The 25,201-nt window shown below is 40.6% G+C and overlaps 1 protein-coding gene across 1 annotated transcript in view; it reads right to left on the bottom strand.

Annotated features, from left to right (window-relative positions):
• Window positions 1-24,357, bottom strand: part of DNAJC3 (DnaJ heat shock protein family (Hsp40) member C3) — a 38,079-nt gene extending 13,722 nt beyond the window's left edge. The window contains exons 1-6 of the mRNA XM_068395236.1: window positions 24,195-24,357; window positions 17,759-17,869; window positions 14,679-14,803; window positions 13,502-13,576; window positions 3,397-3,549; window positions 1,843-2,024 (exon numbers count right to left, since the gene is read on the bottom strand). Of these exons, the coding sequence (XP_068251337.1) occupies window positions 1,843-2,024; window positions 3,397-3,549; window positions 13,502-13,576; window positions 14,679-14,803; window positions 17,759-17,869; window positions 24,195-24,276 (728 nt within the window). The 5' untranslated portion in view covers window positions 24,277-24,357. The remainder of the gene's footprint in view (window positions 1-1,842; window positions 2,025-3,396; window positions 3,550-13,501; window positions 13,577-14,678; window positions 14,804-17,758; window positions 17,870-24,194) is intronic.
• Between the last annotated feature and the right edge of the window lie 844 nt (window positions 24,358-25,201).

Raw genomic sequence — 25,201 nt, forward strand, 5'->3', positions numbered from 1 at the left:
TTCATTTTCAATTATTTTGTATTGCCAAAGATGCAAAGACTGAGAAGTGTTACACTGATAACTGACTAAACAGCAGAGGAAAAACATACCCTGGGAAAGAAATTATATTCAGCAGTTACAATTGTTTGTAATTTTCCTATATATTTGCCTCAGCTGTATTACAAAATACCTATGTAGAAGTATATTTTATGCTGTCTGAAACAGACAAAGCTCAACTAAGACCCAAACCTCCTCTTGAAGGAACATCTGCCATGCCTGAGCCTGACTTTTCACTGTGAAGACTGTTTAATCAGACTCTGATTAGGGTAGATACCTCTTAGAATAGTCAAAAGTCTTTAAAAAAACCTCCAGAATGCAATCATATGAAGGAATAAAAGTTTTGTATCATATAGAGTCATCATAATACAACCAAGGTGTTACTTTCAGAAAGAGATCACAAAATCTTATTTTGTTCCTAAGCACAGACAAAAAAAAAAAAATCATATCTATTATTTGAAAATCATTAAGCCTGTAAAGGTAAGAGGAAGAAACTAAGGGAAGGACAAGATTAATCACCCAGCAAGTCCAAGAGCTATAGAGCTCATTCTTAGTATATCTTATGATGAAAAAAAAAAAAAAAAAAGAAATCAAAGAAGAAAAAGAAAAGAGGCTTATACCTTCATTCTGATACCATTCTGTTCTTCAATGGCTCTCCCAATTGTAATTAGAAAAATCTTAAGATTTGGTTATTAACAGACGAAGTCCATGTGTGAATTTCAGAGGAAAAAAAAATACCCCCTATTCTTGAAATCACTAAGCTAAGTGATGGTCAGCTACCAAAAGTCACCACAGAAGTGACCTACAAGCTCCAGAGATTAAGTGTGCTCTGGAAAGGGGAATCCTAATGCAAACCAATTAGTTATTTGGCGTTTACTTTTACCCAGCTACAAAATGAATTTTTACCATCACAATTACATGCAGTTTCCACCCACTAGCCTTTATCATACACTGCCAAGAAATGAAACTCAAGCTTTTTCAGTTCCCTTCATCTCTTACTGAAGAGGTTCTGTGGCAGAAACCATATTGGAAGGAGTCTGGAGATGCAGGTAGTGCATCTGAGATGATGAGCTGCACAGAAACCACTTGTGTGCAAAAAGAAGGATTACACCATCTGTCCAGCTGAGCACAGAGTATGAAGTTAACGGTCCAGACTGGGCAAGGGCAGTCATCTGCAGGACCGACTAGGGATGTATGGGAGTAACACCTTAAACTTAACTGAATAGAAATAAAAGGGTAGGATGTTACCAAAAATCATCCAAAGTACTGGACACCAGAGAATGAAAGATTGATAGCTCTGGCTCCCCAGCTCCTCATACTTGGATGCTCCTGTACTTTTTATTATTTAGCTTGCAATCTTCTGTTTCTACTCTTGAAAGTAAAAATCTAGCCCTAAGGCTTAATGCATACGTTTTTAATTTGCATTGTAAACTTAACTTGAATGGAGGTTCAAGGTTAAAAAAAAAAAAAAAAAAAGGCTCCACCAAAGCACGTTTAGAGAAGCACTTCCTTCTAGGATGGAGAAATACAGTAAGAGCAGTAAATGTAAGCTACTCTGACGGACCTGCACTATGGCTTCTATTAAAGTAAACAAGATGCTAGGAACCATCGATGGCTGGTCTGCCAAGAATGGTGTCTTCACTGCCAGTTCTTAGCTTCTGGAAAGGAGCTTCCTTTATCAGATCCAGACCAGAGCTGCTACTCTATCCAAAAGCCAGACAACACAGATATTTCACAGTTTATCATGACCTATATAATCACATTCTCTGTCTCAATTATAATGATTATAGCAAACAGTAAAATTACCTGAGTGATAATTCATGGTCCCCCAGCTGATAATATATTCTGCTGATTTTATAGAAGGCTTCAGTGTTATCATTCTTTAATTTGGCAGCAGCTTTCAAGTCACTAATGGCTTTGCTTGGTTCCCCTTCCTTTATATAACACTCAGCTCGAAGTTCCCGTAGCTCTGCATCCCAAACACAAACCTTGAGAAATCAAAATTAAAGCTTGGTTTTGGTCCATAACACTTGACTTCTTTTCCTCCCCAAAAAAAATAAAAATCCCATTTAATTTCACTTTGCCAACTGCAATAGCATAAGGTTCAAGCTGCACGCAGAGCACATGAAATTAGCATCTCTGCTTCCTGGTGGATGCTGTGATGCACCTGCCCAAAGAGAAAAAAAGGCCTGAAAAATTTGTGAGTGATTCAATGAGCTCATGCAGGGAGATGAATTAAATCTACTGGCACTGCTTAAACTGGGACAGTCTGTTGAGCCTTCAGGGAAGGATATCAGAATCATATATTATTATATCCTCCCAAAAGAACAGGGGTAATGAATAGCAAGGACCAAGCTGTCAGTTGTCCTCTAGAAAGGAGCCTGTGGGTAAGATTCAGCTATGCAAGATTTGACCTTAGTATCTGGATTTTAAAGATATATACAGAAGTAACAATGTCACAGTATGGCAAGAATAATTACTTACAAGGAACTGCCTATCATAATTCCTTTTAGAGAATTTATTCTGGGTCTTATCATTTGTTTGTAAACCATCTTTTTAGAGAATGAGGCTTTTCTGCTTTTCCACATTCCTTCCCCATAAACAAACTCCCACACTTTGGCAGTTTCTTCATCAAAAGCTAGAATGTTGTAGATTTCAAGACAACGGTGTTAATTTGTATCTTAAGAGTCAGAGCAGTTAACTGTCTTAATACATGTTTCTATACGACACACAAAACGCCCACGATTGAGTTATTTACACTTATACTATCAGACTACTTATACTGATTAAGATTCAACAAATACAGGTATCTAAGGAACAAGCTGAAAATCTAGATAGCTATGTACTTTTTTAACTTTGTGATTTTTTTATATCTTTTGTCATTCACTTTCTCAAGACAAGAAAGTACCTACTTGATAGTGAAGATCTACCATTTATCAAGTGTCTTATTAAGCACATACAAATTGCCTGCATATAGGCAACAAAAGAATCTAGATGAAAGAAACTTATGTCTCCTAAATTTGGCAAAACTTCATTGGTTTGAGAACAACTTTTTTTCCCAGATACCCCAAGAACACTGAACTGTGGAAAATGGAAAGTATAATCAAGAAAGTTATCTGCAACAGAAGTTTGGTTGAAGTTGTATCTTTAACTACAATCTATTATTTTGACTTTTTTTGAAGCTAGTGCTCAGCATTCTCTACTCTACAACTTCATTACGGACTCATGGTGCTCAGCAAAACTGAGCCAATTCCACCAACTGCTTTCACATCAGTGAAGAAGTTATTAAACAAAAATACACAGATGTCAGACTGGAGCTCTTACTTCCCCTTTCACAGTACCATTTTACTTAACACTTACTGCCAAAATTTCATCAAGAAGAGAAATAGCGGCTTCGTAATCCTCTTGCTGGTAGGCAGATAATGCTTGTGAATGCAGGCGCTGTAGCTCATCAGATTTTGTCAGCTGAGTCTGGGCTTCTTTCTCCTCATTATTGCTGGGATTCGATTTGAGCTGCAAACATTAACAAGAAGAGAGACTGAAATGCTTGTTCAAGGATCTCTTCTTGTCCCATTAATAATCATATCATGGAGAACTGACTAAAGCTGCAAATAAAGCAAAATTCATTTTAAAATTCCACTGGAAATGTTTCCAACTCCAAACTTCAGAAAAATAAAGACATTTTTAGCTTCAATACAAGTTGTCAGAAGTCAGAGAAATCCAATTCCTCCACCCACCATGCTTGATCATTTACCATTGGACACATTGTACACAACAGCCATTGTCCTCCGTTACCCCCAGAAGTCACGGACCTCTCAACTGTAGCCTAGTTAATTCATCTCTCTGTAGACAGTTATTAAACACCTGATTCCCCAGTATCAGTAGAAAGTAAATCCACTTGGCATAATCACATATTTCACTTTAAGCACAATACTTATTTATAAATTCATGACAGAAACAAATGCAGCATGTCACAGATAGTATTATTGTAAAGTAGTGTTTCTTATATTTTCCCCAGAAAGAGCAGCTACTGCAGCAAGTCAAGATGGGGGAAAGGCTCAACTGGGAAATTATGAACTTTGCTTCATATGTCATTTTAAACAAGTCCAAAGTTTTGCCTACAAAGACTCTAATTTCTCGAACTCCTCTCTCTGAGCAAGTAGAAGGGGTTATGTTATATTTGCCTTCATTTGGTTAGGCAGCTTTTTATTTTCAAAGGAAATTTAAAATAACCCAAAAATCGCTCACAGGCAACTCTGCTACCACACAGGAAGACAAACATGAACCAGGAAGAATCTCAGTCATTCCCTTGCAAAGCCAGGGAGTAATTTGTAAAATTAGTGTAATTTGAATAAGGCACTGGCTTCACACTTGTTGCTGATCGGAAAGACTTCCAAAGTTTTAAAAGGGACAGATCAGCAGGACTTGCTTTTTTTGTTTGCTTGCTTTAAAAACAAAAACGTGCAATACCTTGCATTTTATACACCGAATGTTGACTAAAGTTACTGAGTCCTCAAAGTCATCCAGTACCTTTTCTTTCCTCCTTTATCTTGAAGTGGCCCCCTCCCTTCTCATCAGTAAGTTCTTCAAACACTTATATTTTGTGCTTAAGTCTCTAACGTAATTTAACATCAGCCCTCAGAACTCCTTTAACAAAATTTCCCCTGGTTCTAACACTTAAGTATATGAAAGGAAAAGGCCTAAATGCAACATCAAAAGCATGCACGGGTCCCATCTGGTTTAGATTCTTCATTTAAAGTCTTTTTGAACCTTATGCAGTTGTTTCATTTCACTCTGGCAAAAATTAAGTTGTACTTAGACCTGAAAGTTCTCCTTTATCCCCTACACTTTCTTGCAGCAAGAGTAGAGGAATGTGATCAAAGAGTTTTCTTCTTTGTAGGTTAATTCCTATTACACGTCTCAAAAAGCTTTTCTTCTGGTTAGAACAGAAACTCTGCCTATAAACCCCTGATGCTGTGCATCCTTTTTCTCCCCCAATCTGAAGCTTGTAGTAGAGGCAAATTTCTGCACCTGTAATTTTAAAAGTTTCAAGACTACAAAACTCTCAGAAGTTCTGAACTTTCTAGTTCCAGCTGACTTGCTTAATTTTTTCCCTCGATTTCTGAGCATTTTCCTCTCTTTTAAATTAAGAGCTTTTGCTACGGATGAGCTTTATACTTCCATTTAAATTTATCTCACGATAACACTGCACTCCTTAGACACACAGTAGGTTTCTTGTAATTTATTTGGAGCAAAACGACAGTGGAATATGAAAAGCTATGTTACAATCATACAGACAAGTCCAATAGTAATAAAGACCATTTGAGTGAAACATCCTAGATAATTTTAGGTAGTACAAACTGTTCAATTAACAAAGAACAGGAAACTTTTCAAGCTATCATTCAAACTAAAGCCATCAAGTGTTTGTGTGCTACAGTATGATGAAAATACGCACTCAGAAGCTCTTAATAACTAATTAGTGTATAGCCATGAGGTTTTAATCAGTAATGTTAACTAAAGCAAGAAGCAGCCTGTTCATTCAGCTCCCAGAAAAAAGCCAGAAATGTGATGCAGTTGTTTGACACACTAATTTTGGTTTACTTTTTTTTTTTTTTTTTTCCTGTCTTTTTGCCCTGTGATCAGAGGACTGTCACATCACCATCAACAACAACCAGTTCTGGGCCCCTCAGTTCAAGGAGGACAGGGAACTGCTAGAGAGAGTCCAGCGCAGAGCCACGAAGATGATTAAGGGAGTGGAACATCTCCCTTATGAGGAGAGGCTGAGGGAGCTGGGTCTCTTTAGCTTGGAGAAGAGGAGACTGAGGGGTGACCTCATTAATGTTTATAAATATGGAAAGGGCAAGTGTCATGAGGATGGAGCCAGGCTCTTCTCAGTGACATCCCTTGACAGGACAAGGGGCAATGGGTGCAAGCTGGAACACAGGAGGTTCCACTTAAATATGAGGAAAAACTTCTTTACGGTGAGGGTGACTGAACACTGGAACAGGCTGCCCAGAGAGGTTGTGGAGTCTCCTTCTCTGGAGACATTCAAAACCCGCCTGGACGCGTTCCTGTGTGATATGGTCTAGGCAATCCTGCTCCGGCAGGGGGATTGGACTAGATGATCTTTCGAGGTCCCTTCCAATCCCTAACATTCTGTGATTCTGTGAACAAATCACATTTCAATTATTCCTCCTCTTCCTGTGGAGCAGTAAGCTTGGGGGTGGCAAGTCAGAACAACTGCTTGCATTAAATGTGCTACATTTCCAAGAAAGGAACAAAGTATTAAAAAAACCCTTCAGCTGAGTTTAATACAGGTCTAAGGCAAACCTAACACTCCTTTACATGCTTCATCAATAGCCTCAAAGCACAAAGTCAGAAGCTATGCTCTGCTCAGGTCTGCTGGACAAGCACACTGCTACTAGTGAACGTGTTCTCAGCACGGTATCCTTTGCTGTCTTTGGGGTTTACCACATTGGGATTAGAACACTAAATTAGCTGCAGTTTAAGTTGCAGCAACAAGAACTAGCCATCTGTTACAGCAGCTTTCATTCACTACCAAGCCCCCCTTCCCCCCAAACCTGCACCTAATTCCTTTACAGGAAAAAAAGGCCAGTATACAGGAATGGCTTTGTTACAGTAAGTTAATTGTCTATCACAGATCTACTACTACAGGTGCTGCTTTATTTTATAGCCTAGTCTCAGCATAGCAGAGAAACACACTCTAGGGTAAGCAAAACCCCACTTTCCCCCCTTCCCCAAGTGAGCAAGACTAGAGGGAACAAAATCAGCATCCCCACCCAATTTAACAAGTAGAGCTTTAAAAGCATTTGCATGTGTATCTATCTCCCCGTGACTCTCAGTGAAAAAGCTGGCTTCTTCCAGAACTTTATCTCAAAGACTTGACTCAAAGCTTTGCAACATTATCTTGCTGTACCCAGGACAGTGGGAAAAGGTCTTAGTAGTTCACTTCATGAAACCCAGCATTTTTTTGGCATCTAGAAAGTGCTTAGATCATTTCTATTCAAATTAGGCAGCCTTGGAATGGCTGCCTTGCATTTGTAGTCAAACATCAAGTTAAAAACCCCAAAATGTTAGACACACTGTTTCTACACCTTGCTTACAGTGGTCCAGCACCACTAACACAGGCATACATCTACACACTCTAAAGCTGTTTTATCCTCTTGTTTTTCACACTGGTAAATACACAGACAATGAAAATAAATTGATTAGGCTTGTGAAAAACATTCTGAGGGGACCTGAAGGAACCTCCATGGTCTGTGTTATCTAAGCTCAAGACATTTGTGCACTCAAGAATGGTGCACAAAGGAGAGCTCTGCATTGGCAGAGCAATATATTAGGTAACACAACTATGATGTTAGACAGATGGAAAAAAGCAGGGAAATATTTAAATGCCTTTTACTCTTTACCCAGGAAGCTACAGATGATCACAGTACCACAGAGGAATGTATGTGGAAACAATCTAATGTTACTCAACTAAACTCAAATCACTTTAACTTACAGCACTATAAGATGGTCTCCTCCACCTAGATCCAAAGTAGTAGTATTATTACACATACTAACTAACCACGGAAAACTATTGCCCAGTGTATTTTGCAACAGCTGAGGGCTTCCCTAGATCAGAAACCAAGAATTTGCAGCCGTACAGCGCTCAGTCACTTGGTCTTGGCTGACATCTAGTGGAGCTGGGAGCGGTACCTTCAGTTTCCAGCTTTTAAATGTTTATGTTTCCAAGGGAGGTAGAATTGCATTATTCAGGACACCTCAATTTACAGTATTTATTGCAACAAACTGCAACTGTGAACATTCAAAACCCGCCTGGACGCGTTCCTGTGTGATATGGTCTAGGCAATCCTGCTCCGGCAGGGGGATTGGACTAGATGATCTTTCGAGGTCCCTTCCAATCCCTAACATTCTGTGATTCTGTGATTACAGTCAGTCTAAAATAAAAAAAAAAAAAATGAAGATCATTCAAAAGAAATATGACACTTGGGCCTTTCCACACTTTCCAACAGACTAGGCAGAAGTTCTATTTTTGTGCCTTCTACAGAATTCAGCAACTCGAACGCTTGTCAGTTTCTCTAGGATACAAGCAGGGCCACAGACAACATTACAAGGCATATACAAAGGGCTGCCAGGATTTGCATATCCCTTTTGTCACCTTTTCAGAAGGCCTTCCATCAACCAAAGTATACCAATATTCCTTTTATTTTCACTAAAAATCACATGCTTAAAGGTAAATATTCCAGGGCTTTCACGGATTGAGGCCTTAGACATGAGTGCTGATGTGCCCACAGCTCTGTCCTGTTGACTTCTATTATTCAGAAACTACTAACCAAAACAGAAGGAACTTGATATTAAAGCATATGAACACTCAACCAAAGTTGGAGCAGAGAAATAAATACTATTCACATACTGTGAGCAATGACTTTCTAAAGCCACCTAAGGACTTCAGCTTAATCCCTGTTCCATCCTGGGCACTCTGAACCCTCTGCTGACACCTGTTGAAAGTTTTATTACCCTCTAGGTCTCAGATTTCCAAACTTGTAGCTGAGTTGCAAAGGAAAAAAGCTACAGATCTTCTAAAGATTAATGAGCTGTGATTCTGTAACACTAGACAGAGAAAAAAAAAAAAGGCAGCTGGCCCACGTAAGGAACTTCATCAGCTTGGTGCATGTTGGCCAAAAGGAGAGGTTTCTAGAAATGTAGTATTGTTTAACACGTCAAGGCATAAGTCTGAATCACATCCTCTATCCAGACCTCATGATTATCTTCAGCCAACAGGGAAGTACAGAGTAGGGGAAAAAAAACCACCCCAATCTAAAAATAAGGCATGAAGGCTGGGGTCTCAAGGGGCTCTGCTCCTGAAGGGAGTACTCCCATCCTTTCCAGTCAGGCATTCCCACTGCCTGGTCTCATACTGGCACTGCCTCACAAGACAGGCCAGTACCAATATGCCACAGGGGGCAGAAACATCCAAACTGCTCTGCCTGGCAATCACAGAACTTTAGGTTATAGGTTTAGGGTGCTCATGAAACTTTTCCCACATACTATAAAACTGTGTAGAAAGAATTTAAGGGTATTAATTTTTTTTCTTTCCATGAGTATACACTAAAGGATAGTTTTACTATTATATGTAAAGAATAGTTTCAATTATTCTTTTAAGCTCTACACAAAACTGCTGCTGTTACAAGCTGGGAAAGTTTACCGGTCACCCTCCCCTCCACTTAGAGGGGCTCAATTTTTCTTACTCTTTCTCTCCCTCAAAAATGACTGCATCTCCTAAACTACTGAGACCCCTTTCAAGGAGTATGTCTCCAAGAGAGAGTAGAGGAGGGATGGGGAAAAAAAAAAAAAAAAAGCTTTTCAGAGTCTCCACTGGGATTCAACAGACTTCTGGAATACGCTAGCAGAAAACAGCATTTTACAGGTGGCTCATCACATCAGTCACCTTGCAGTTCTGGTACACACAGAAAGCAACACTGGTGACACTGACTCTTAATGCAAGCATCACACAGAATTACAAACCATCTCACTCCTACACGTCTGTCCTTGAGTAGTCCAAGTAAAATTACCCTCCTTAGTTTCCACACGCTGACTTACCAGAAGAAAGCCCATCTCATCTACACAACTATTTCCTCAGGGAAAAACTTAACCCTGAAGGTAAAGACTCTCATATTCGACACCCTGCAATTCATTTCTGTAAGCATATGACATCCTCAGGACCACCTACTCTAGATAACATCCTGAAACCCTGCAGAGTAAAGAAAGCGGATTATTTTTCTACAAATTAAGACTTCCCTTTCAGGGAAGAGGGATGGATGGGGGTGGAGGTTTGTTTTGCTTTGTTTTTTAAATACAGCATTTCCATCCCATCTTTCCACGAGACTCAGCTTCTGCAGACTCAAACATATAACCAGGCTGCTGTGTACTTTCTGACTTAGAGTGACTGTTTGCAGATTCAGAACCCACGCACCACTAATGCAGGACGACTATAGTTTTTCTCCAGTTTAGGTCCAGATTAGGACACCAAAGTTTGCTGATGTGTGACATGCTTACCCAGAATGAGAACACTCTAGTCAGCTGACATCCAGCCAACAAAGAGAGATGCTAGAGGGTTGTTCATATCCTGACCTACATTTACTCAGCTAAAGAGCAGAATCACAGATTACATACTCTGTTCACATGTAAAACACGCAACTTTAGGTACCCAAGTCCACAACTAAATTCTAGTCTAAAAGCTATTGAGACCCCACTGGCATTTCTTTGGGCCCTATCTGCCCTAGTAGCAGAAGGAACTTTCATTTCAAGGTAAAACTTATTCCATCTGGCTTCTTCACAAATGACTTAAAACGTGAGTTAAAGCTTCCTAGTGGCTACTATTTACCTTGCCCCTGTTGCTTTTGGTAGCAAAGATAGAGTCTGGATGTAAGAGTCTTGAAATCATTTGGAAAGATATTCAGTCCCTAACAGCCTTCCTCCTTCTCTCCCCTCCTCTCATATATAAAAAAAAAAACAACCATCAAAAAACAAAGAAACACAGAATGTTAATATATTTCACAGTATTGTGACTCTGACTTCCTCTCATCTTGAGATTAAATGCAATTTCATATTTAGATGCAAACATATTGCCAGAGTAAACTAAGTATTTTAGACACACAGAGAACTGGCAGAATAATCACACTGACTATCTGAAAGACTGGGAAGAAAACAATGGAAATCTCTCAAATATATATGTATTCCACTTAAGAGTCACAGTATGTAGGATAACTTAATCCCCTCCCCCATATGAATAAATTAACCTATTACCAAGGATTACTTTAATAGTGGCTTATTTTGCATGAATATACTATACTTAACTGAAAATTGTGCTCTTCAAAAGAGACTGCTTGCCATATTCTCCAAGTACACAGGCAATAGTGTTCACTAAACCAAGGAAACTGGAAGTAAGATTTAGGACCAATACGGTATCTTCCTAAGTCAGCTTCTGAGAAGAAACTCTGTTCTACTTCAGATGTAAAACTTGACTGAAGATTGAAACTGACTGACCAAAGGCAGCAATCTGAATTTTTGCAGCTGGTTTGGGAAAAAAGGCAAGCTACTTGACAGTTGACTGGAGAAGCACTTCCATATGCAGTATTAAGCAATACTCACAGGAACAGTAACTGCAAAGAGATGCATACACAAACTCAGCATCAACACCAACATCACGTAATTGCTGTTGCAGCAACTATGTCCTCAGTTAGTCAGAGCTGAATGACATTCTCCCGCATTTGCAAACAGCAGGGCTGCACTGCAATCAGACGTGCAACTGCAGATCACACACTCCTAAGTAACTTACTGAGGAGGCAGCAGCAGCCAGAGGAGCCATTGCTACATGAATTTCAGAACAAGCTACTGCAGCTTTGCTACAAACACAGACTGGTGCATTTATACCTGCAAGAGCCATTCCTCTCAGCTGCCCTGCATAGCGTACAGTATAGCTTGCTCTGTTTTTGTCATACATACTCACTAGTAAGATTTCCATTAAACATCTGTGAGGCCCAGACCTCAGAGCCATGGTCTGTACTTATGCTAAAGGTCTGCTGAAGACAGGGAATGCCATAATTGTGCAGGGGGGAAGTGGGACCAGGTGTAGGCAGGGTAGCCTCTCCCTGCCTAGCACAACCACCCTTACTGTACAGACCATGATAAGGATGCCTCCGCCACTCCTCCATCACTTAACCGTAACCAGAAGCTGCGGCCTAAACTCATGTCAAGAGCCTGTTGCATTTAAAATGGCTACCAGAAAAGTAAGTGCTCTGATGAGGACGAGCTGCTGCTGCCTACTTGTAACTATGTTACACAAATAACAACAGCCTAGCTACGAGCAGGTGGTAGTGTTTCTTGTCTCTCCTCCTTGGACTTTGCCGCGAATATAACAGCCTGTGTTTTTTGCTGAGCCACACGGAATTTTTTTTCTTCCCCTTTCACTACCCGTTTATCAGTGAGGACCAACCCTGTTACCACCCAGACCTTGGTGGGCATTTGAAGAAGTCTATTATCACCACGTTATATATGTGAAGTTATGTAACTCCAGGGTATAAAAAAATCTGACCAAGGGAACCACTCTCGGGATCCCCTCTCAGTTGGTCTGAGACCCTGTTATGCCCAACCTCGCTTCTGCCATGTCGACAGCTGCATCAGACTACTGGATAGGTCGCATGATCCCTTTCCTTGCCAGAGCTTTGTATTTTACCCCATTGTTATTTGCGTTATTGTGTGCTGAGCTCGCAAGACTGTTTAAGATTGTTTACTTAAAGACAACGACAATTGTGATAATAAAGCTGTCTAAATGAATTAACTGCCTGGCATCGAGTCAGTGAAGTGGGGTATCTAGTAACTAATTGGACTAATCGCCTGACTCCGAGTCAGTGGAGCGAGGTGTCCATATTATTCTGCCACGTCCCTGACCCAAGTCTCGACAACATCCGTAATCCGCAACGCAGAACTGCTTTCTCCATTACACTCTTCAAAGAAAGCCAACAAGACAGTATCAGTTATACCTGAAAATTCTATTTACTTTGGCATAAGGGACATGCAAGCTGTTCAAACTAGCAACTCTTGAAGATTAAGCACGAATAAGAATTAATTTTATTTATTCTCATGCTCACAGAAATTTTATGCAACAGAGAGGGAATCAAGTTTCGCATATTCTCTAAGGAATTTTGTTCTGGGGTTAGATCAGTATATTTTTGCAGCGTTAAGGCCAAAATGCAGAAAATACCCATTGAAAGAAAAAACAACCCAAGTAACTTCTAGGTGGGTAACATCCAACTGTGTGTACGGAAACTCTGGGCACTTCCCGATCATGGAGAAAAAGTATTGTCAACACATTCCTGAAAGACAGAGAACTCCTCTGCAGATGAGAAGACACACAGACGCATGCCACTGAAATTAATTTATTTTAAACAGCCCACTGACTAAATTAAGAGCCCAGGATCTTTCTGCAATCAGTAAAAAGAGATAGGAACCTTCAAAGGTTGATCCATGAGGTCCCTAGTGATTTGCCAGGGTAACGTGAATATAGTGATGTAAAGCAGTGTTCAGCTACGTACTTCGAGTCTCATGTCACTTATCCTTTCCTTCCAAATGAAGACTGCTCCATAGTATAGGTGCCATCAAGCAGAAATCATTAAGTGCCAGACACACAAAAAAAAGAGACTTTTCGAAGTGCTATGCTACTTCATGCAACACCTTCTGATTTCATCTTCATCACTGCACTGCAACTTTATCAGTCATTTATCATACAAGGTAGCTTAGCTACAATACCTCTAAAGAACAGGAAAGACAAATGCAGGTATACATATACATATGCTCTAGAGCATCAGAGCTGAGGTGAGACCTTGGCTCAGAACCCAACCTTAACAGCAGTGATTTAACTCAATTTAGGCCCCCAACTTACCACATTTTTAAAGTCATCCTCTGCTTCATCAAATTTTCCTTGCTTGAGCAGTAAGTGTCCTCTCTGTAATCTTGCCTAAAATAAAACATAAGATAATTTCTTTTGATTTACAAATTCAGCAAAGTATGAAAATAAGCTTCAGTTTCCTTTAGCAGCAAAAAAAAAGTTTCATTTTCCTACAGCTAACAAGCTGGAACAGAGATCACAACACCCATTCTTTGTCTTCTTAATTTGACAATATTCTTACAAGGCCTCTTTGATGGTAAAGGATCACTCTGCACCAGAAGAGGGACAAAAAGCAGCCACAGTTTTTATGAGCAGCTGCAACTCATGGAAAGAACTCATTTGAAGAGTTGCATAAAGCAAAGTGAGTATTTACCTTACATCACTTTTCTGATTATCACTGATTACAGACTTTAAGAAATTAGCAGAAATAACAAATAATCCTCACATGTAATTATTTCACTAAACTTTCAGAATAATAGAAGCTATGTAAAAGGACAAGTTAATGATTTAGAAGATTTTGATTTATGATAAGAATGTTTTCATACAATGATGAATTTAACGTTTGCTCCTTCACTGTAAGCTATACGGAATATGCCACTGCCCATGGAAAAGGGAGACAACATAATCAGATGGAGAAAGGACTCCAGCATCAGTCTCCAATTAGTAAGGCAGTTTCCACATGTGGTAAGCAAAAGTGAGCAACGGGTAAGTGTATCAGAACTTGCAACAATCCCATGGGAAGCAGTGGGATTAGGACAGTTCCTGTGGAGAAGAGATGCCTCAAATCAAACACTGATTAAGACAGAAGAAAAACAGAGGCATCTGTGCACTCTCTTCCCCTCTCCTCGCTCTCAGAGGGCATAGCCTTGGTGACAGAGGAGAATAACCACAAATGAGAAAAGGAAAGTGTTTAGCACAAACCCATGAGGATCATTAACTTAAGAAAACTACTATTAATTGTTAGACTAACTGGCTAGACTGTACTCAGCATATTTGCAAATTCAAGCACATACACCACTGCTATTATTTTATCCTATTTAAAGCCTTCTGAGTAAAAGGAGGCTAATAACCTAATGTTATTTTCTATTTATGTTTAGCAAAATCTGAAAAAACAACCTTCTTCGAAGCAGATTTTTATGTTTGAACAATTTTCAATTCCAGTAATACTTACTGATGTGAAGTCCTGCTTTAATTCAACCACTTTACTTAAATCACGAATTGCTGCTTTAGATTTGCCCATGGCCAAGTACACTGTGGCTCTTCTGTAATAAGCAATGTAGTTATCAGAGTCTCCCTCTGCAAGTGAACAAACAGTAATCAGAATACTATCTCAAAGCAACTGAAACTTTGGGTACAGTGAAACTGTAATGACTAACTACCCGAGTTTTAAGCCACTGGAAAAAATGGTATTTATCAATAAAACATAACATTTGTAACATTATTCAAGCAATATTTTCTACGCAGTTTGACTACTTAACAATAAAGATTACAGAAACACAGTAAATGCCAAATAATTAAGAGTACTGAAGTTTAAATATGTACCTGTTTTTCAGCTTTGTACAAGAAAACAGCCACTACATACCAACCCTTTATGTGCAACCACAGGCCGACATTTGATTGCATGTCAATTCATCATTCTCCATCCCTGTCTCTATCCCTCATACAGGATGCAAGCAAATAATCCCAAAATGACCAACATGCTAGTCCAATGTCATCACAGGCGCATAAACCCTTTACACCATCCACTGAAATAGCAGCAACTTCTTTCTTTAATATTCAAGTGGGCACCAACACCCTCTCTCAACCGCAGACAAATGCATATACATTATCAAAACCTGAAGTCTAACTTCAAGGCCCACACATTCCATGTCGTCTGCTGATCAAACTTCCAAGATCCAGCAATTTTAACACTCTCTAGGCTAGCACATATATGTACACCCTTACAGGAGAAAAACATCAGTCTCTGAAACCAAGAAGAATTTTCTTAATATTCTTCTCTATCCAGTATTTCAAAGAAACAGATGACAGTTACTGTGGGCTCTCAAGGAAAGGTAACTTAGACCACCCAAACAACCATATGCAGTAGAAGACAGTAAACGTTTTACTGTGCTATTAAAAAAAAAATCATCAATCCAGAATTTGTAGACAAGAACATCCATATCTGAGGAACAAACAAGTATTTCTCTTCCTCACTTAATCTGAGGTTAAAGTTGAACTTTAAAATAAATGGAAGAAATAGCATTGCCAAAAATCTTATGGTTGGTGACCAAGCTTCACAGCTGGCCACCTCCATTACAAAAACACTAGTTCAGTTCTCCCTGGAAAAGGTATCTCTACTCTTCCTCTACAATGTTTTGGCTGTGGAAATGCTAACATCCAGCACTGAAATGATAATAACTCCCAAACTTGTATGCCAGCATTATGGACATAAAGTCAATTCAAATGTTACTACCTTTTAAAAAAGCAAGTATTAAGTCCTACTGCATACAACTAAATGTGTAGTGTACGCACAAATCAATAGCTGAAATTAAGGAACTTTATTAATACACAAAGGATGAAAGATAGGAAAGAGCTAACCCAAAAGCACATTCCAGCACCAGATGATGATCTTTCTGACAGACGGAATATGGTTTTGCCTCAGTTCCCCAGTAACAGTAATGAACAGCAATTGACATTTACCCAGCAAGAAGGCATAAGCCATCAACTTGACAGGATTGAAGAAAGAGTTGAAAATTTAACTGAAGAGAGAGAAAATGGACAGTAGCTTTCTTTTATTTTAGATGTTTGCAAAAAAGAGAAGCAGGTTGGCTCAGGCAAGACAAAAAGATCTGTTTACCTCACAGTCTACAATGATGCAGTACAGGCAAAACAGGATTAGAGAAATTTCTACTCCCCTTCTCTACACAGTAGGCAAATTGTGCTTCAAGTCTTTTCAAAAAAGGCAAAATACAAAGAAGAGAAGTCTGATGAAAGTTTAGGCAATCAGGCTCAAATCAACATCCAACTAAGAATCCATCAAGGTCACAACAGAGGTGGTCACACCGTAGTTCTACTAACTGCTCAAGCACTACTGACAAAGCAGAGGGTTTCACCCCATGCAGGCACCTCACTGCTCATCCCACCTCACACCGCTGCTGCCTTTGCACCACCACCAGCATTGGCACGGCCAAAGACTGAACTGGACTTTTCACCAAATCCAAGTTAAAGCTTGCCAACCAATAATAAAGGAATAAACCACACCGTAATACTGACTCTGCTCAGATCACACCGGAATGCTTTGGCAGCGATGCACAAGGCAAAGGGAGTAACAGATCGCCTCCTGGTGGAATGAGGAGCTTCCATAACACAGAAAGAGGAAGTTTGCCCCCTCCACTGCCTTTATATAAGGGAAGTTGATCTTGGAGAACTCAGAAAATATTAATAACTCAGAATCAGCAGATATTTCATTTACATATCACTATTAGACCAAGGCATAAATAGAAAAGTCTCAATAGTATGACTCATTACTTCACAGAGAGAATGATGCACTTGCACACATTAGAACGAAGTCCAACAACTCAAAAAAATAAAAAATCCCATGCAATTGAGAAATTGTAGTGTTAATGGACCCTGCTTTTTATTGGTGCTGTCTGTCTCAACACTTCAACTCAAGGATTTTAACCAGCAAAGTTGCTCTAAAATTTATAGAAGCAAACATTTAACTCCTCAGTTTGTTGAAAATGCAAAACACCAAAACAAGAACTCACTAGTGGAGTATAAGAGAGAGACAGTTAATATACTCTTCACTACCAGTTCAGTATCTGAAACTCGTAGCATCAGTTTTAAATATTGAATTTTTTTACAGTGCTAGAGAGAAGAAAGCATGGATAAACTCAGCCTTTCAAATACATACTTTGAAAAACTTAATAAAGATAAAACCTAACCTTGATGGGATTAGATACAGGGAATACCTCATCAAACAATACCACAGTCAATTACAATTGCTTGCATACAGCTAGCTTGTAGAACAGCAGTGACTTTGTGTTCACGTATTATGTGGTTAATTTAACAGCTTCTTTTATCAAAACCAAAGCATATTCTACTGCCTCTCTGTTGGCTCCCACCCAAAATGCTGCACAAAGGTGCCCCAACTTCTGTGACTCATGGAATGCGATTTGCAAGAAAGCAGGATACTTGATGAAGCAAATAGCAGGAAAAAACCCACCTCTCCCAAACCTTTCAGTGCAAGAGTCACTTTCCTGAGATACGTACCTATAGCCGCATGGAAGTGAGACAAAGCATCTGCTAGCTGTCCAGCAGCCAATAACTTCTTTCCCATTTCAAGCTGCTTTTCTACTTCTGCATTTATTCCACATTCAGCTCCTTCAAGAAAAACAAAAAGATCAAGGTTTTGAATGACCAGGTTGATTATATATATTGTATTAGCACTACATGCATTTGGTATAACAAATGGTTATTGATCTAGAGACAGAAGCCACATCTTCCCATACTAAAACAACCTGCAGCCTAATAAGCATGTAGCATTTCTTCCCTGCCCCAAAAAAGGATGTCAAAGTAAATAAACACTGTAAATCAGTGCATTGTGAGAAGGCACCAAATATGCATTTCTATTCCTGTCTATACATTCAGTAACATACTTTTGCACATCAAGCTTTATTCACCAACTATAAAAGCAGTTTGACAAAATAAATTTCTGTGTGGGCTTTCAATTTCAACAGAATCTGGAAAAACACTCATAATGCACACATAGTAAATATAAAAAGGTTTTGAGTTAAATTTCATGACCCTACTGATAACTTAGGACTCAACTGAGAACCGTTAGCTACTGCTGAGACTGGCTTCTCATCTACTGCACTTTTGTCTCACCTTTATTATTTCCAAGGCAAACTGTTTTCAGAGTGCAAGCTTTGATATAAACAATGAAAAAATCTCACTCCCTTTTCATTTAACCAGTAGTATGAAAATCATATTACAGTGTTATGCTTTTGAAGTGCCAGTTTTAGTTTAAAGCTAATAAATTGCTGCTGCTCAACCAACAAGGAAAGACCATTGTTGAGAAGAAATGAGCAGCCAAGTGCAAGTACATGCTGTACATATATCAGTTCAGCCACAGAGCTTTTTCATTTGTACTGCTGCCAGCATTCTTCAAATCAGGACAGAATTTCACTTCAGCTTACCAGTTTATGACTATCAAAACTTTCACATTATAAAAAGTTTTCTTTTACTAAGAGCATACTCTCTGCATAAATTTAAGCAAGGTAATATATTAAAATCCTGAAGAAATACTTTATACTAGAAAACAATGAACTACAATTACTAGGAATCAATTTCTTTCACTCAGGTTTTGTATTGAGCTAATTCAGATGGACATTTGAGTTAATCTTAAATATGAAAATGCAGCAGCACTTTGAAGTAGTTTCTTAGAGTCTGAATAAAAATGTTACACTACACAGATTGATGGAAAGTGTATTAAAACTTCTCACACTGAAAGCTGATTATACAACAAAGTATTTGTAACGAAAGAACAATAATTTCTGATCATCAAGTTATCAAGATTTTAGAACTAGGAGCTCTCAGCACCTGGAATCTTAATTTAATTTTCCTTTCCTACTAATTAACTCAGTTTATAATTCTTTTAATTCCGCATTGTAAGAAAATCATTGAGCTATCTAAATCTAAGATAAACAAAATGCCCTCTGTATCCACTGGAAAAAACTCTAGCTGCTAAAAGGCTGATAATAATTCAGCAAAGTGGATTCAAGGGCTTCAATTCAATTATTTGCTTTAGAACAATGACAGCAAACAAATTCCTTTTTTTAATTAATGGAAATGACTTTATAAAATAAGCCTCCAATTTCCAGTCAGTAACTGTTTTCATTTAAATAGATGAAGTTAAAATATTAATTACTTATCATATAGTCAATTTGGCGATCTTATTAAACTATGCATTTTAAAATCCATTCTAGGTATGTATAGCTCTGAATAAAATATAAATATCTCCACTGATAGCGAAGAAGTATTTCTTGACAGTTGTTTTTTCACACACAGTATTCTACTTCAAGGCAGCTTTTATGTGAATGTCCAATTTTCAGAAAAATGGCCATTCTTCTTTGCCATTTTCCTGCTTCTCTAGCTTAAAGCTTTCATCACCGAGTAGTCCAATGTCCCCTAAATGATAAAGCCAGCACTGGAGAGGAGAAAAAAAAAAAAACAAGCCACAAACAAAAAAAACAAATCTGGAAAAAAAAACACCACAAATTTCCCTGGCTTTGGAAGTATACTTGCAACAAATCAGATATCAAACCATAAACAGACCAAAGTATTTAACATCAGCTAAAACAAAGAAGTAAAAAATTCTTAAGCTTCATCCCTCCCACCTCGCCCCACATACGAATATCTGACATCTTTCAAAACTTGACAGTTTGGAGTGGTATCCTAGAAGTGGGCTATAAATTACTCTTCGATGAAACGTCCATCCACCTAAACACGGCATTCAATTTTCAGAGAGTCTCAAGCCTCTGAAGGAGTGTCCCCGTTTCACATTTAGTCACATCGGGATAGCTCCAAGAATAGATTTTCCACAATTAAGATGTACCTATACTACTCTGTGTCTTTCATACATGGTATGTTCAGTACTGTTTTACAGTTACATAATACTTCAGGGAGAAGTGCCGTCTTCTTCCTTGAAAATACTGAAGATAACAAAAAAAGGAAATGAGAAAGGTGACCATTAATAGTAAACAGGCAAATAAGAAAAGCAGCACCAACACAGATAAAGAAATAAGGCAAACTGTAAAGGACTGTAGGTTCCCTGCAGAACAAGACCAATTATATTGGACATACATTAAAACCTGGCTCTGCAAGGTGCTGAACGTCATAAACTGATGTGGGAATCTCCAGCAGGAGCCTATATAGCCAGTGTATCACTTTTCATCATGGTCATTTGCCATAACTACTCAGGAATACCATACACCTGACAGTTGGCCTGTTTATTCATATAAATACATTGCTTATTCATTTTCTGTCTGTAGACTAACAATTGCTTGAAATAAACCACCCCACAGCAGACATCTGAAAAACTGTCAGCATTGACACAGGAGTCTAAGGACTCAAATTCTGTGTAACCTGTTTGCGTACCTATTCACTCTTTGGTCTGGAAATGAACATAAGGACTCAAGTTCAACCAGAGGGAAAAACAAACCAACCCCACAGAGCTCTTTCCAACGGACAGACAGTCATTAGTGAGCTGGATACCAAGGGCCCAGCACTACAGCTGAAGAAGCTTTCCATGCTCCAGCAAGAAACTAAATTTATGCAAGAGATATGCAAGCATGCTATTTATTTTTAAAACTTCCAAGTATTTTAATATTAATATTATTTCTAAAGCCTGCCTAATTGTTCTCTATTCACAAAGGACCTCGGATGACCACACACAAGAGCCCCAGCTGTCAAATCAAGTCAGATATTCTGGATAAATTTGGAGTCTGTAGTTCTGGCACTGACGCAAGAGTGGAAGAGACAAAAAAAAAAAAACACCACAAACCAAAAACAAAATAACAAGAAAAAAAAAACCACAACAAACTACTCCCAGATAAGAACTGGTACCAGCCCTGACAACTCAAAGGAAGTCAGTCAGAAGGCACAACAGAGACAAGCAGGTGCAGCTAACCAGTTTTTCCAGTTAAATACACTCACTTCAAATAAATTATAACTTCCTGGTAGGATTTTTGTTTTATTTGAATAACTGGTGCTAATACATGGGTACCTAAGTACACGAACTTCAACTAAATCCTCATATAATCACATATCCACCGTGTAAAAAGCTTAAGAAAGCCCTCCAACTTGAAAACAGTTTCCAGATTTTACATTTGTCTACATACTCCTCTTTTCCCCATGTAGAATTTCCACCTACATTTTTTTTTTTTAAAAAAAATCTTGTCCCCAAGCTAGCTAGCCGGACCATGAAAATAAACAGCATTAGTTCTATGTACCAGAAACAGAATTGTTTCGAAGACAAAGAAGAAACATGCATGTCACTAGTCTTAATTACAACGATCTGAACTTTTTCTTTTCTTTTTACATAAAAGAGCTTGAAGACTATCTTGTCTTGTCATAAGAGTGAGAGATCCTGCTTTTCGGGTGCTTTTTGATCAGAATGACGCTGTGTTTAGCATAGTAAGTCTTAAGTTTGCTGTTATTTTTAAACAGGTTTGGGCTTTGCTTTATGTGTGTTTGCAAGTGTGATTTTCTAGAACAAGACTGAACAAAGTAAGAAATGGACAAGCAACGACAGTTTCATAAGCAACATGAAAAGGCTCACAAGGAGCCTCAGAGCATTCAGTTGAGCAATGTGTAACTTCCACCCATCAAGTTTTTTCTCCCTTTGTTTGCAAAGAAACTTGGTAAATATAGCTAAGATTGGCAAACCAAAAAGCCACCCCCCACCCCCTCAAGTATCCTTTGCCATCTGGGGTGAGAAAAAAAACCTCCCAAACTCAGGACAGAAACATACAGTGTGGGGAGTGGGGGTGAGAGAAACACTCAAGGTTAGTGGTCTGACAATAACAAACTGAGCTCTGTATACTTAAACCATGTTTCTTCTTCCCATTATTACATTTCCTTTCTTTTACTACTAGAAAGGAGAGGGGGAAGAGGAACAATACTCCTCTATCCTCCTCAGTCGCCTCTTTTTGTTGCTATTACTGTGGACGAATCTTCCCAAGAGGTGATTTGTGTCAAATGAAGCTTATTCAGCACAAGTCAGGATATTTGAAGAGGAGGAATTCAGGAAACACAACAGTAAGGGCTGAATTGCAACCTGCCACAACACCAAGTATCCAAAAACCTTTTTACTGAGCTCGTTTACCAGCCAGATGTAAACTAGTATTCATAGATATCGACTGTAAGATACAAAGGTAATACAGGCCGACTGTTGCACCGATTCATGAATCAGATGGCACCAGGCAGACTTCTATTATCAAGACAGCAAGATGCAGATTTAAATGTGAATATGAACACCTTTGAGTTCAAAGATCACTGACATGAGAAGAAAAAAAAAAAATCCAGATACTTAAATAATGTAAACCCCCCAAATTCCCTAAATACATACGCTGGAAAATGAACTAATGAACTAAGAGGTTAGTAAGTTCAGTAAATAAGATCCAGAACCATCACTTTTCATTCTGTTCCTGTACATCTTCGCTAACTGAAGTTAAGAAAATACACTCCAAATTAGGAAATGCGGCTTTGGGAAGTCCACCTAGCCATTAAACCATATACTTGAAATAGCTTGGCAACTCCAAATAACGAATCCTCAGCAGGACCATCACTGCCACAATCTTAGGGGCAAAATAAAAAAAAGTATACTTTGACCACAATTATTATTTTTTCCTCAAACACTACCAGAATACACATCCAAAAACGCAATTCGACACCACAGTATGTAGTCTTATACTACAGAGCATCTTTGCCACAGTGTGTTCCTGCTGCCACTTTGCCAGCTGAAGTATTCATTAGTTTAGTACATCAACTGAATTTCTAACATCAAGCCCAGGTCAGTCTTAAGTCTATAGACTTACTCTGACTACTGACAGCTTCAGTTGCACTTCCACCAGTGCCAGTTAAAGAACGTTCCTCTGGTGAAACTCTGCCTATGTGCACAATTGTATAACCAAGTTACACATTTAACAGGAGCCTGTGAATATAAGTTTGACCGTACAGGTGTTGCTGACAGTGTACTCTGAAAGTAAACAGGCTGCATAAAGTGCAGATAAACTTCTCTGGTGAACTTCAAATACTAATGGTGAGAGGGAAAAAAAAAAAAAAAAAATCAACAAAAAACCACAGCAACAAAACAAAACCATAAACAAACACAACTGTCAAAAGCCTCAACGAATTTGTAGGTCTGGCACTAATAATCGCTGTGGCTGCGGAGGACCACTGAAAAAGCCTTTGAACTCAGAAACTGCACAAAATTCATACAGAAGGGAGAAATTCGATGCCAGTATGGAACTGGCCAAGACTGTCACGCAGCTGCGCTCGAGGACACCACGACATTTTCCAGACCACACAGGAGCAGGCACCCTCTCAGCAGGCCAAGGAAAACGAAGCACACACCAAGCTACCTGAAGCAGCACCGCCAGGAACTCAGATAAAATCGGTTACCAGCAGTGACGGTTCCCTCATTACACACCCTTCGCGACAGCCCTGATGAGGTGGCAGTTCTGTACCTCCTTCTTCCTCACACCCTTTCCAGAAATATTGCCCGGCCCGGCCAGCCCCGCGCATCGCCTGGCTCAGGCCCGCGGGCAGGCCGCAGCCCCGCCGGGTCCGCTCCGTTCTCCCCCGGCACCTCGGCCCGGCTGTACCGGCTGCCCCAGAGCCCGGGCGGACACCCGGACACGCTCAACCGCCGCGACCGCTGACGAGTGGCCGAAGGAGGGAGGACGAGCAGCCACCAGCCGCCGGCTCCCCCTTGCCAGGAACCGCTGTGGGCCCAGCAGCAGCCCCGCCTCAGGCTCACTTGCCCCACGCCCCGGCAGGCCACGGAGGGAAGCGGCAGCCCCCCCTCCCGCCGCACACAACCCAGCCGGGCCGCGGCCCCTCCGCGCCCCCTCACAAAGCCCGCGCGCGGCCCCCGGCAACAAGGCACCCCCCCGAAGGCGCGGGCACCTCCCCCGCCCCTCACCCTGGTACTGCAGGTCGAAGAGGACGAGCAAGAAGGGCAGCGCGGAACCCAGGCGGCCGGCGGAGGCCGCGGGAGACACCATCGCCGCCGCCCCCCGACGCCCGCGGCTACAGTTGCGGCGCCCCGGTCCGACGGCTCCTACTTCTCCGCGGTGGGTCGTGGGCGTCTCTGATTGGCCGCGCCGCGCGCGCCCGCCCCTCGCGCTCGACCGAACGTGGAAGCGGCGTGAGGGCGCGCGGCCATGTGACGCCAGGCCCCGCCTAAGCAGGGGGCGGGGGGGCGTGTGGGTCGGCAGGGGGCGAGCGGCTCTGCGCCTGCGCGGGCGGGGTGAGGTGGGGCGCCGCCACTGAGCTTGCGCGAAAGGGCGGTGTCCCCTCTGCCGCGCGTGCGCAGAAAGGCGGGGCGGTGCCACCGCCCACAGCGGGTGCCCTCATTGGAGATGGCGGAGCGGGGTCCTGACCTCGAGCAGATACATAAACCCCGAATGTCCCCATCTGCTTCTGTCTTTTGTCTCGTGTTTCTTTGCCCACCCCCTCCTACTGCAGCCAGGCTTCTCCCAGGGCGAGGAGGGCTTCGTTCCAGGCCCACGTTTAGCCCCTCTGCGGCTGCTGGCAGGCCTGGTGCAGGACGCTGGCTGCTTGCCCCGGGTCAGCCCGGGGGTGAAACGGCTGGCGGCGGGTCTAATGGAGGGAGTTCAACATTGTCAATGCACTGGGCCACCTTTTGGGGTGTGGTGGTTGCTTAATTGTTTGAGTTAGTATCTCGGGACTGCTCAAACTAAAAAATTCGGGCATCACAAGTAAATTGATCCTGGTTCTTTATCACTGTGCCTGACCTACCTATAGAGCAGAGGAAGGCAAGTACGCTTTCAAACTGTGCTTGATCCGTCCCTAGGACACAATCCTGTTTTCCACTGAGAGCAAAGCCAGGATAGTTAGCATGGCCTTAACTGTACACTGACATCCAGGCATGCCAAAAAAGTATTAGGGAATTTACCAGACTGCAGA

This window comes from Nyctibius grandis, chromosome 2 (assembly GCF_013368605.1).
Source record: "Nyctibius grandis isolate bNycGra1 chromosome 2, bNycGra1.pri, whole genome shotgun sequence".
NCBI classification, from domain to species: Eukaryota; Metazoa; Chordata; class Aves; order Nyctibiiformes; family Nyctibiidae; genus Nyctibius; species Nyctibius grandis.